Genomic DNA, 14299 nt, shown 5'->3' on the forward strand with positions numbered 1-14299 from the left:
GATTATATCAAGCCGAGTAGCCTGATCATAACTAACTTTACAATAACAGGAAATAACGAAGGCCGCTATGCCGCACTCAGAGTGGAACATTAACTACTTAAATGTAATTAATTCAAAATTTTGACATAAGCCCCATACATTATCTCTCAAACTCTTTATTAAATTGAAGGTTAATCGTAATTAAATGTCTCTGAGTACGGCGCTTTAAATCAACTTCTTTGATGGTATACAGGGTGTATCAAAACTAATTGATAATACTTTAAGGTGTGTATGGGTCCCCTATATTATAGAGTTCGCTGTGAAAGTAGTTGCGCTGAAAAAGTAACTTTTTTCTATCTTTGTATGGAAAAATTCACAACGCGCGGGCGCTCTTTCAGTGCTGGTACTTTACAGTAAACTCTATATATTATAAGGAACACGTACACACCCTAAAGTATATCACTTCGTTTTGTTACACCTTATATAAAATACAATTAATTCTTACATAGGTTATCTGAGGCGGCAAGTACGGCGTCATCCCGGTACCAAGCGACGACGGTGGTGTGGTCGCGCAGCGTCGCCGGCGCGGTACAGCTCAGTAGCGCCGGCCCGCCCGCCGCCGCCGCTGCTGCTGTTGCTGCTGCCTGCCACTCCTGCCACACCACTGCAACAATAATAATAGTTAATAATAATAACTCCCACACCGGTGTCGGTGACGTTGGCCAGTTTCATTGAAACTAAGCCAGTTACGCAGGAGTAATTGTACAGTGCCCAAGTGTGTGCGCAGTGAACGACAACAGTTAATTAATGATCTTGTTTAATGGCTTATGACATGACAATTTTTGGGAGACTATCAAGGGCCCTTTCCTCACGGACACTTTTTGTAGCGAGTGGACGTGTCATGACGCGTCGCTAGTCGCTACTATATTTATGCGAATGGGCGACAGCATCGCGTGAAGGCCTTAATTAGCCATGGCGACTTTTTCAGCGATCGCCTTATATCGCTCGCTAGTTCGATCTTTAAAAGCCATCTCTACTTTCAACGACTGCGGGGCTAAAATGGTCGCTTTGGAGAATCATACTATGAATCATAATATGATTAATTTTTTTTCAATTGCAAAATGCAGGTCTGCTTGCAATTCATGTCTACAGCTCGACAAGGCTTTAAACGAACGTGGCGAAAAAAGGAATTAACGCTACCATCATATAAAAACGTCATTTTTGACAGTTCTCCTTTACGAGCAGCGCCACCGCCCACGTTCATTTAAAGCCTTGTCGCACTGTAGTAATTCGTACTAATTTTACATTTGCCAGTTTGACAGTTTTGACAATTCATTTGCTGAACAATTCACTTGCTGCCGCGCTGGTCTTATTAAATTAGGATGTTTTTTCCTAGGCCAAATTTTACCTGTGCTCTTGCAAAAGAAACTATGAACTCACAAAAGATTGCCTGAAACAAGAATTTTGAAACAAAATATTATAATAGCATGAACTCTGAGCACAACCCGCGACTTTAATTCTTAAATCCCCAAGATATAATTAGCATACTATGTTAGATACAATTAAATTCATATGCAAATTCCGCTACCGCCCCGGAATTTATAATGGGTTTAAATTGGTATTTGCGTTTATTTAGCGCCGGGCCATAAACAGGACGCAATAGCGTCTAAGCACCGTTCATAGTAGGCCTGGAGATACTGACACAAAATTCTTGTTCATTTGTACCAGTATGGCGGTTTTACAGGGGTATAATTACGTAAAGGCAAAAAGGAAAATGATGGTCATAGCGCTCGCACTGGCAGCCCAAACGCATGGGCGTTAAAATCGAACGTGTCGGATAATTTTATATGTGGGAGAGCCATGCTTCGGCACGAATGGGCCGGCTCGACCGGATAAATACCACGTTCTCACAGAAAACCGGCGTGAAACAGCGCTTGCGCTGTGTTTCGCCGAGTGAGTGAGTTTACCGGAGGCCCAATCCCCTACCCTATTCCATTTCCTACCCTCCCCTATTCCCTTCCCTTCCCTACCATCCCCTATTACCCTATTCCCTCTTAAAAGGCTGGCAACGCACATGCAGCTCTTCTGATGCTGCGAGTGTCCATGGGCGACGGAAGTTGCTTTCCATCAGGTGACCCGTTTGCTCGTTTGCCCCCTTATTTCATAAAAAAAAAATAAAAAAAATAACGAGTGTCGAACGATTTGTTCCACAAAAATGCTTGTATTTTCAGATAGTCGAAAAAAAAATAAGTAGGCGAAAGCGTAATGCCATACTTGTCGGGTGCGGCTTACAGCCCACCAAACCGACGCGAATACGTTAATTTTAATAAAAAAATTAAAGCATTTGTATGAGGCTAATTTTTGCATAGCTAATCATCGTCGGGTAGCCATTCACGAAAATCACCTTGCCATACTTTTCCGACAGCGCCCAATGGCCGCCATACCACTGCAAAGGTGTACTTTTTTTTTTTTCGCCAAACGATTTGTACCACCCTGAAACTTTTATTAACAGTTCCCTGTATTATCATAAATATGACCCTGATAATACCTGTGGGAGGCAGCGAATATGAAAAATATTATTTCAAAATCCTAAGATTTTATTCGTAATTTCAAACGGTTTTTCAAGTATGGCGCCACTTTTTCCCTCTACTACAAGTATGGCAAATATACTAATGGTCACATTGTGTCGTATAATTTCCAAAAATCCAAATGCAAAACAACAAATCGTCCAATTTTTATCACTTTTTTGCTTAAGTCCGAGAGTCATCCCCCATGGTTACAATCTGTAACAATTTTTTTTGGTACAATTGTTAAATGACGAGACTGCAATGATGCCATGATGTAAAAAATGATTTTACGTATTTTATAGTCGTATTTTTGAAACGTGTCAAATAAATAAGTATTTCAAGTATGGCAGCACTTTTTCCCCCTACTAGAAGTATGGGAAAAATAATAACGGTCATATTTTGTCAAATACTTTCCAAAAATTTAAATGCCATACTGGTACAAATCGTTTGGCGAAAAAAAAGAAAATTACACCTTTGCAGTGGTATGGCGGCCACGCGATTTACATTGAATTGACATAATCCAACCAAATAACGTAGGTCGTAGGCGGTAGGTCCGTCAACTGCATATGAATCAATTTCTGCGATGGTACAACGTTGACATTGCAACGTGTTCGCCCGCTTTCGGCCGAGTTTGTGGCCACCCTAATAAATGTTAGAGATGAGAGAGGCTGTGGCGTTTGAGGTCGCACTATATCCTCCAGTTTATGGAGCGTGTACGTTTACACTTATTTCACCCCTGACAGCACCTTTATGCCGATGACATAAAGACTCTTATAGAAACTCCGGTTACATAATAACTCTTAGAGGTACGTCCCCGGCAGACACGAGAAGGTTAAAGTAATGAGTTGGTAACTTGTTGAAGTAACATGGTTATTGGTTGGCTGACTAGTCGCTCCCACGTGCCTACGTATTACCTTGTACTAAGGGCCTATTTCACCACTTCCTGATAAAGTGTCGGATAAGCTATCCACATTTTATTTGAGAGATTCTCCATACTCTATCTGTCAAGTTAAGTGGTGGATAGCCTATCCAGCACTTATCAGGAAGTGGTAAAGCAGACACAGCATAAGGCGTAGTAGCAACTTTTTACATGCCCATCCGACGCATGGATGATAATATTACTTGTCACTTGTCAGACGTTCCGGTGATCAGTCTGTACCGCCCTAAAAAACATTTTTCCAACGCGGGCATCGCACCTGCGACCGATTCAAAGCTTAAAAATGCTGATGATGCTACCACCGCCTTCATCACTTAGTACTTACCCCATTACCCGGAACAGCCCCTCTATCATGAGCTCTTAAAGCCAGCCAGAATACTGACTGGCTCGCATTTTGGTACCATGACCTCTATTTTCCAGCCAGTCAGTGGTCACGTGACACAAAACTCACTTCTCCATTGTTAACTGAGTAATAATTTCGAATCATGACAACACTTCTGACATAAGCTCGCTTGCTTTTACGTCAAATACAGCAATTCAATAAACACCAACCAACGAGTAGCTTTTACTGAATAGTTTACATTTTAGTAATTTTATTTATTAATATTACATACTTTTTAGTCTTAAATTATATTGCTATTTAGTTGGTTAGTTACTTAATAAGTTATATTTTAGTCTATAGCATATATTTTAGTGAAAATAATTCGTTATTAAAACCAAAAAACTAAACATTCGAAGTGTCCAAATTTTTGGAAAACGATTAAGTAGGTATTCTCAAGTTAATCACGAAGTGATACATAAGAAACGTAGAGACCTTAGTAATCCATTTAGTGTTAGTGAGGTTTCAGAATAACAACATAAGTGAGGTGTAGTATACCTATATGTCTAGTCAACAATAAGGTTTGCATTTGTGCGATGAGCTAAGACTGCATTGATTTAGTACACAAGAAACACATACAAGGTATAAGGAACACAAGTGTTGTGTATAATTACTTACTGTAAAACAAGTATGAATTTTCACCAAAAACCTACAGGTACAATCTTATAGTTGCATTGTAGGTTTTTGTGTTATTTCACAAACTATTTCCTTGTAAATCTGAAGTATTATTGGTATATGCATGATAAACACTGCACCAAAGAGGTAAATTCAATATTACTTACTTTTAACAAGAATTTTCAGAACACAACCTTTTAAACTTTAGATGTATGTATAACATGCTCCGGATAAACATTGACACACCTAAACTTCTAGAAAAGTTAAATAATTGATAATATCATAGAATCCCAATTAGCTAAATTCTCATATGAGCACTTTTTTATTTAAGTATAACTTCTTCTCTTGACTACAATATGGTATTATATGATGGGAATAGTGTAAATCACTAAATTTTACTCAAAAACAAAAACCTACATTATAGTACTTTTCCAAAAAAGACTTACTTAATAAGAATTGCATAACAAACATATGGAACTTATTGTTCATAAAACATAATATTATCATAGGAACATATATTATTATGTATTACCAAAAATACTTTTGTACTTACCTCAATAATAATAATAAGTATTAGTTTTATATTAAATTAAAACTTAAAATACATGAGGACTTACTATGTACTTCTTAGGAACCTATCTTAGGAGCATTTCGTACAATCTTTTAATTGCAGTAGGTCTTTGTGTTATTTCACAAACTATTTCCTTGTGAACCATGCATGATAAACGCTGCACCAAAGAGGTAAATTCAAAGGTATTACTTTCTCAATAACAAGAATTTTGAGAACACAACCTTTGAAACTTTAGATTCATGTATATTCACGAATAAATATTGACACACACACATACACCTAAACTACTAGAAAAGTTAAATCATTGATAATATAAAATCCAAATTAGCTAAATTCTCATATGCACTTTTTCATTTATAACTTCTCTTGACTACAATATGATATAATATATAATGGGAATAGTCACTAAAACTCAAAAATATAATCCTACATTACTTATAGTACTTTTTCCAAAAAGACATAACAAAAATTGCATAACAAACATACTTATTGTTCATAAAACATAATATTTTCATTGGAACTTATATTATTATTACCAAAAATTCTTTTGTACCTCAATAATAATAATATTAGTTTTATATTTTTACATTAAAATTTAAAATACATTTTAAATTTTAATGTAATAAGGACTTTAGTAAGTCCTCATGTATTATACATTTTAAAAAGATGTGGTCGTTTTAGGGACCTATCAGACAGAGTGGTCACGCGTTGAAGCATTTGCGTTGGAGCAGTCAGTGTGTGACTGAGGAGCAATTCTGACACATTCAGAACTCCTCCTGTGTGAGTATATAAAAATACTCACACGGGAGGCATTCTACAACATAATACAACACAAAGAACATAAAACCCTTGACCGCTCTCTGTCTGAGATATCCCAGGCAATTTCCCATAGTTGCAACTTGCAATGCAGTTTCTAATTGTTATTGGTTTGCCAAATAAAAGTCTGAAATTATAATATTGTTTTTATCTTTCATCAAAAGTTGGTATTTGAACTCCTTTAATAATAATAAATTAATATTTACACAAGGGATATTTGATTCATCTTCTTTGATTTTAAGTGACAAGACCTTGTTTAAGATTTCCGCTGTATAAATATTTTTATAAGTATAATAAAAAAGAGATTTAACACTTGCCTATCTGATACTAGGTTGATAATAAGGTTTAAGACAAATGTAGTACCTATTGATGAAAGCTGTGTATGAATATGTATCTAAGGTAGGTATATTTAAGTGAGAAAATAAATAAAAAAACATTTAAAAACGAGTATTTATTAAATTTCTTTTAATTAAAGCTTTTGAGTGAATATATATTATCTTCCTAGGACTTCGTCATCATTACACTTGCAATTCTTTATTATAAAATGTAGTACTTATAGTATCTCAGTGTTAGCAATCATCCTTTATCCTGAAAAATATTTGGTTCAGCGTACACAGTACTAATAATGTAAAATGCCTTACAAGGCACGAAAAGGGGATTTTTAAACTTATAAATTGCCTGTTTATGTTACAATAATACCTATTTGAAAGCTCAAAAAAACGTAGGTGTTCAAGAATGAGTTCAAGTTCAACAAACTATGTTCAACTCATGACATCAACTCTGTTGTAATGCATGTAATTGTAATCCACAAGTTTGATGCATTTCTAAGACTTTTTCATGGTAGATTATTTAGCGTAGGTATCAAATAGGTATAGGATATAATAAACTTATCAATTTCTTGCTTAAAACATAATCTCTATAAACTTAATAACAATATCTAATTATCTTTTTTTTTTGTCTCCTTCTTCTTCTCTTTTTTAATTGCCGACTCAGTTAGTTGCCAATGTCAGAGAATTCTTTCTCCTCTAGATCGCCATGCTTGTGATAATATAAACATGAAGGAGTGTTATTTTCTCAGTGTTTTCATAAAGGGCTTATAAAATACCAAAAAATATAAATAAAACCATTTACACATTTATAATAATTACCTTTAAATACAATAAATCGGTGCAAAAGTAACTATTCCTACATTGACCACGTTATATATTAGAAAATAGTATATTTTATAATAAAAAATATCAATCTTTTTTTAAACTATATTTTCATCTTGATTTACAATTTTTCCGTTAGTCGTTATGGCTAAGCCATTTCAATTCCTAAAAAAAAAAACAATTCCGTTAGTCAAATTTGACGTTCGTGTTTGACATTTCTTAATCCAGTTCAGAGACAAATATTACAGGTTAAAACCATTGAGAAGTAAAAGTGCAAATGATACCGAAACAGAACCACTCACTTTACAACTGTTTACATACCTGCACGGATTAGCTCAGGTTTTGACAAAGTTAATGATAGGGGTCCAGGCTGTAATTATTCGCGGCGGTACTGAATTTCAGTAATTGTGTTCCGCACGCGGGCGATAACGCATTGCCGTCATAACGAGCAGCGACTTGTGTCAGGAAACCGTACATATATTATTATGAGCCTTTTTTTTCGCCGAGAAAATGCTTTTAAGCATCTTGCGGGGGATGGGGGTCCTGATCGGCGGCAATCCACTGTACGCACTAGGCGGGCCGCGGGATCACGTAAGCATACATTTTTTTGGGTTCCGTACCCAAAGGGTAAAAACGGGAGAGTCTCAAGAACCGCTGTAGCTCGACTTCTGAAATTTTCATAGATTGTGCATATCTGTTGCCGCTATAACAACAAATACTAAAAACAAAACAAAATAATATTTAAGGGGGGCTCCCATACAACAATCGTGATTTTTTCGGCCTTTTTAGTTCTATATCGATAATCGCAAGAGGTAGGCACTTGAATTTTTCACACATTCTTTTTTTATATGTGTACTTTAATATTAAATAATAATATTAAAATAACTTAAAATTTAAGGAAATACAAAAAACACAATTTTCAGTCTGTATCGGTACGGAACCCTTCGTTCGCGAGTCCGACTCGCACTTGGCCGATTTTATTTAAAACTTATACATGTTATGAGTCTGATGCCAAAATAGCGATGTTAATGCCAACTTTATTGGCGACTGCAGCGATAGTGCGATGTAAGGTAAGATATTGCGTAGAGTGGTAGAGTAGTGGATACATACACTTACACACATAGATACATGACATACTGCATAGCATACGTCATAACATAGCATACATGCATACACTATTTGATGTGTACATAATATAGTCGCTGTTAAGCATTTGTGTTATGTGTACTGACTACCAACCCACATTTTTTTTTGTTAAAAATAAGTCTTGTTCTAAATCATCTAAAGAACATAACAGCATTCATAACTGATAAGTGATAACTCAATACATATTTTTTGTGGGTTAGTACATGAATGCTTAACAGCTTAACATCGTACATTGCTATAACTGAAACTGATAGGTCAATAAAAATAGTATAGAAAGTATGTAGTCCATCTTCTTATTGTACAACGCGACACGTTCAGAACGCGCGCACGTCTGAACGCACTATAAGCATTATTTCAGATTACATGAATACAACGAAGAGTTATAGGTACTGTATTTATTTAATAGTTATGCTTTCGTTTTAGTGTGCACCGCGCTATTCAGTATTATTGATGCATTGCTACCACAAATAAAAGGTGCAGTTTACATGTGGTTGAATACTGAATGAGCGCTGAAATCATTGGTAAAGCTTTAGAACTGTACAAAGATTGGACTTTTCAATACAGCATACGTTTTAAGATTCAATAAAGAAACTTTAGCCAACTTTTACCTTATTCCTGTACCTAGAAATGTTACAAAGTTGAGTTCGAGCGTTGTTAGTGTTGTAAGTTTTTGACGACCATAGCTTAAAAGCATTTTCCGATTCTTGCATTTTCAATAACATTTTCATATTTTTTGTAAAACGTCATCGTTTTACAAAAATTCGGATCTTAATTTGTACGAAATTAAATTGGGTCATCGTTAAAGAACGTTTCTTTAAATGGTTGATTGGATACTGAGGCACGGTAAAATTACATTAAATTTCCGCGTTTAAAATTCGTCTTTTATGCACGAAGGCGAAATATTTAAGGCTGATATTGCTATCTATACTAATGTTTTAATTGTGAAAGTGTCTGTATATACGCATTATCTTTATTTTTCTAGTTGCATTGTCTATGTACCAAGAAAAATACTACAGAATCTATGACGAACTAGACCTAGTTTGGCACACGTGGATCTAAAAGTGACTCATTAGGGTCATTACCCATATATTGGTCTACTATATCAGACAGCAGTCGCAATTTTCTCCGGTTTTTGCTGAAACAAACACACGAAGCTTAATTATATAAACCGCTGAGATAGATTATCCGCACGTGACCCAGACACGGGACACGCGCCGTCCCACTGTGGCACACAGACAAACAAGATAGTACCATCAAAAACATTGGTTCGTATAGGCCAATATATGTATTATCTATGGCAATGAGTTTCTAAAATACTAGAGTAGCAATGTCTTACAAAAGATTCTCAGAAATGCGTAACCACTTTTTTGTTCAAAAGACAATGTCAAGTCATATATTCGTTATGTCATTATGTATGTGAGATATGCCTGCAGGCATCTTCGAAGTGGCAACGCGTTGCTACCGTAAACTTCCAATCTAGTTACGTTAGTAACATAGAATATCATTGATCTATGGTATAGGCAGATGGCGGACCTATGTTATTTGGGCGGGTCATGTCAACTCAATATTATTTGTCAGAACGCGACCAATTCACGTTGATCATCAGCCTATGAATCAATTTCTCGATTGTACCATCGAACAAGTTGATTCAAAGACTGTTCTGAAGAGATGGCAGACCTACGATAAGCTGATCGCACATTTGTTCGCACCGTTGGATGCACCGGATACTACACGAAATGTGACTCGAACGGTGCGGACGAATGTGCAAGGTTTCAAATTATTTCATATAAGTATAACGAATTCTAAAATGTGCGATCACCTTTATTTGGCGGAATTAAGTCAACTCAATATTATAATAATCGTGATATTCTGTCGTCTGGATTTAACATGTCACGAGTCACGACCAAATTACATAGGTCCACCATTTGCCTATGAACCAATTTCTCTAATAGTACATTACCTGTGACCTTTACCGGCAATCCTATGTATGTGGTTTGTGGTTCTGTAATGTGGTTTCAGTTTCCACAAATAGACTACGAGTACAGGGAAAATACATTCAGGGAGCTGTTTTCATTACAAAATCAATTTTAATGATCTCCGACATGACACGTGTAACATTAAGCCCGGGCGCGCACTATCGGCCAAGCTGCAGCGGCCAGGTCGCGGCGGCCATCGAAAGTATGATGTGGCCGCTTGTTCTGGGTGGACGGCTGTAAGCTTCACGCCACTACAAAGCAGCGGCGGCATGGGTCACTAGATCAATGTCGGTAGGAAACCTATTATAGCCTAGGTTATAAAGTGGCATTTTATTTTAATTTTTGTCGATGACACCTCGGAAAAGATGGTGGCGGTAAACAAACGGCACATAAATTCGTAAACTATAAAACAATACTATGCAGTTTTAACCGCGGTATCCACATTTCACAATTTCCATTCGCTCCGATTCCCGAACCTAGCGACGTGCTATTGGTCAATGCGTACTCGCGAATCTACTTTAACCAATAGGCAATGGCTGCACGGTACGTTATCGAACCATAGTCGAACGGGAATTGTGAATACTGTATAACTTGCAACGGGAATGTTGCATTTAACTGCATTATCCAGTGTAATTGGACCATCAGCTGGACATGTGGCGGGTGCGAGTGGCGTGCATGTTCGCGACGCACCGCAGCCCGACCTACAAACGCCTACAACTCAATTTACACTGGTAATTAACGAATACTTACAATCTGAGCTTACGATATACCTTTAGGTATTATATTTTGAAGAAACGACCCAAAGTTTCGATACAAATTACATGATTTCAGTAGTTCCTGAGATTAGCGCGATCAAATAAGCCCTTTCAAATAATTTTCCCCGTTTTTTTACACATTTTCCTCTATTTCTTCGCTCCTATTACTCTTAGCATGATAAAATATAACCTATAGCCTTCCTCGATAAATGGACTATCTAACATTGAAAGAATTTTTCTAATTCTTCCTGTGATTAGCGCGTTCAAAGAAACAAACTCTTCTGCTTTATAATATTAAGTACAGATATAGATTCTATCCTCATATTGCTCGAAGGGACATTAAAGTTGCTAGGTATCTTTTAATGTATTAACAAGAATGACTCTGGTAAATCTATATATTAATACGTGAGAGAAAAACTTTACGAAAAATGGGGAAACGTAGGTGCATGAAATTTCGCACAGTTATAGTTTATATGGTGAAGGAGTGCATCGAGACAATATTATTTTTAAATTATGCTTTATCGTATATATTTTTAACAAATAAAACGTTACACACACTACGATACTACTACTAAAAAAGATGACAGATTTTTGAGTGACAAGCCTATACATACGAATTATACTCTTTTATTCATGGTTGAAATCTGTTGACAGCCAAGTTGACAAATTGAAAATGGATTATTGTTATTTTTATTTAATTTTAGATACTGTTAGATAATGTTTAAACCAGTCTGAGATCAGCTGAGTCCTAGAGACAAGAATTGAAATAAACTAAGATGAAGTCAATATCTTTTTACAAAATATAGGTAGTAGTCCTAATGTCGTTGCAAGTTAGGTCGAATTTCGACCATTGGGCGATCTCTAGTTCTAATTTTAACCACATTATATTTTGTATTCGAGTATATTATATTGACAAGGCTGCCAAACGTGCGTTTCGTTCATTGACTTTTATAAGTGGACTCGGCATAATGGTCTCTACCAAATCAAAATACTGTGGCCAGTCCGCCATTTTATGTTCCGGTTCTCCGAGGTACATAAACTGTCAAAGTGTCGTATTATAGGGATGTCGAAATTGAAAGAAAATATCGATATATCGATACATCGATATTTGAAAAAATATGAATATCGGTCTCGATATATCGCGAAAAAAATAGGCACTTGAAATGTTCACAAAATACTCAGTTGTATATGTCGCAGCCGACTTGTTTAAATAGCCGTTCAATCAAACAGCTAGCCCTTTGACTGAACAACGCCATTCAATCACACGGCTATACGTCGTTTATCCGACTTGTTGACTACAACGTTCAACACTACAGCTAGACGACGCTTAGCCAACTGGTTTAATGGCAAATTAACTAGGACGACCATTAGCTTAATATGTAATTTGGGAGAATAGGAAAGATTATTCTCGGATTAAGTTTAAGGGGTGACCAAAAGTTTAATGCAATAAGTAAAAATAAAAAATTCTGAGGCGTGTTTTGTGACGGTCGCCGGCTGCTGCCACAGCACAGTCACAGTTCTAACCTAAACTACTTTTGGACTTTCTGGATTGTGTTTGTTTTTGTTTTGGCGGGGGGCTGCGCCTCCCGAGCACCCCTTTTATTTGGCGACGGTTGCCGGCTGCTGCCGCAGCACGCTCGCTGCGCTCGCTTGGCTCCCTCTGTGTTGTGGTCTAAGTTCTAACCTTTTTTTTTTTTTAACCTAACCAACTTTTGGACTTTCTGGATTGTGTTTGTTTTTGTTTTGACGGGGGGCTGTGCCCCCCGAACTCCCCTTTCGGGGGGGCTGCGTCCATCCATTTCATAATCCCGTAATTTCTCCTCGAATATTTGTTGAAATTTTGATTCACTCGTATATGTGCCTCCACAATTTTTGTCTCTTTTATAACACTTATAACTTTTATTAACTACTTTCTTTACAAAAAACAACCACAAACACCAACAAACACCTGCTAGTTGACGCCATATTGTAAATAAAACGCACCTAGCGCCGCAGCGGTGCGCGCTGAACTACTTCAATTAGACGGCGGCTTTTGAATCAGCTGTAGTTTTGAGTGTCTAAAATATTCAATATAAAAGCTAGCCGTGTGATTGAATGGCGTTGTTCAGTCAGAGGGCTAGCTGTTTGATTGAACGGCTATTTAAACCAGTCGGCTGCGACATATACATACTTTAATAATAATAATAATTGATGGTAAAATTAAAATAAACTGTAAACACTTCGTGCGCGAGTACACCTAGTATTTGTCCGATTTTTTGGTAATTTTTGCCCGATATCAATAATGGCAACTTAAATAATAACTAATAAACTTAAAATAAATTAAATAGTTTTATTAAAATCAAGGAGGCTCCTATATAAAAAAAAAATCTATATTTGCCTATTTTGTCTCTATGTACTATAATACATAGAGACAAAATAGACAAAAATGATTTTTTTATATAATATAAAAAAAAAGATATCAATATAATATAACAGGACGCTCACTTATAACATCTTAGTTTATCGATATCCTCGACAAATATCAACCGAGTGTCTCATCACTATAGACCGCCATGTTTAGTAATATGGCGCCGGCCACACTTTTTTGTAGTTATGTCGCTTCCATCTGTTTCCTTATTCATTGGTTTCGTTGTTTGAATAAGACGCGGATGGGTGAAGGATTAAATTAATTTTCCTGCTAAATACATTACGTCCATTTTTTTAGCATTTAAGGAAAACCCATAGATTTTAGAAGTAAGGAAAACCGTTAATTTTTTACATTTCCTCTCGCCTGTTATCGGAATCAGATTTAATTTTTATAAACCTACAGGCTACAGACGGGGATGTTTCCGTACACAAATTTCATCTTCGTTCCAGAATGGCGGTAAACAACATTTTGGAACGCGGCCAACATTTGCTGTGATAACTTCCTATACATTCAGAACAAACTAGAAATTGGACCTCTACATTACCGTAATGTACCTACTTACAACATTGATTTCATATAAACAGTTCGGGCCAGTTCACATTGTAACACGACGCGACGACGCTATGCGATGCTATTTTAAATTACAAATTCAAACTTGAAGTTGATTTAGGGCTCCCGCCCTAGGTAGGTGTAACTGCAAATTCGCATCGCATCCCAAATATCTACGACAAAATTTATACTAAAAATGACATTGCGATGTGATGCGATGCAAATTCGCAGTTTTGTGTGGGAGCCCCTACAACGAAGATAATATAGATTAAAGTATGTCGTCAAAGTGCTTGCCTCTCGCGGTGTCAGGTTGTCTGTTCCTTTGAATGGCTTTAAAAATGCATCGCAACGCCTCGCGACGTTACAACATGAGTCGACCCTTAAGTGACAAAACGATTAGGTATAGTAGACACTAGACAAACAAAACTTTTACCAAATATGCCGCACGGAA

General features: G+C 36.5%; 1 protein-coding gene across 3 annotated transcripts in view; it reads right to left on the bottom strand.

Annotated features, from left to right (window-relative positions):
- Nucleotides 1-14299, bottom strand: part of LOC121730065 (Down syndrome cell adhesion molecule-like protein Dscam2) — a 139583-nt gene that overhangs the window by 73500 nt on the left and 51784 nt on the right. For all 3 annotated transcript variants that reach the window (XR_006036067.1, XM_042118864.1, XM_042118865.1), the window contains exon 5: nt 485-643. Coding sequence is in view for 2 of the 3 variants with exons in the window: in XM_042118864.1 (XP_041974798.1) it covers nt 485-643 (159 nt within the window). In the remaining variant the exon portion in view is untranslated. The remainder of the gene's footprint in view (nt 1-484; nt 644-14299) is intronic.

Source organism: Aricia agestis, chromosome 9, assembly GCF_905147365.1.
Source record: "Aricia agestis chromosome 9, ilAriAges1.1, whole genome shotgun sequence".
Lineage (NCBI taxonomy): Eukaryota > Metazoa > Arthropoda > Insecta > Lepidoptera > Lycaenidae > Aricia > Aricia agestis.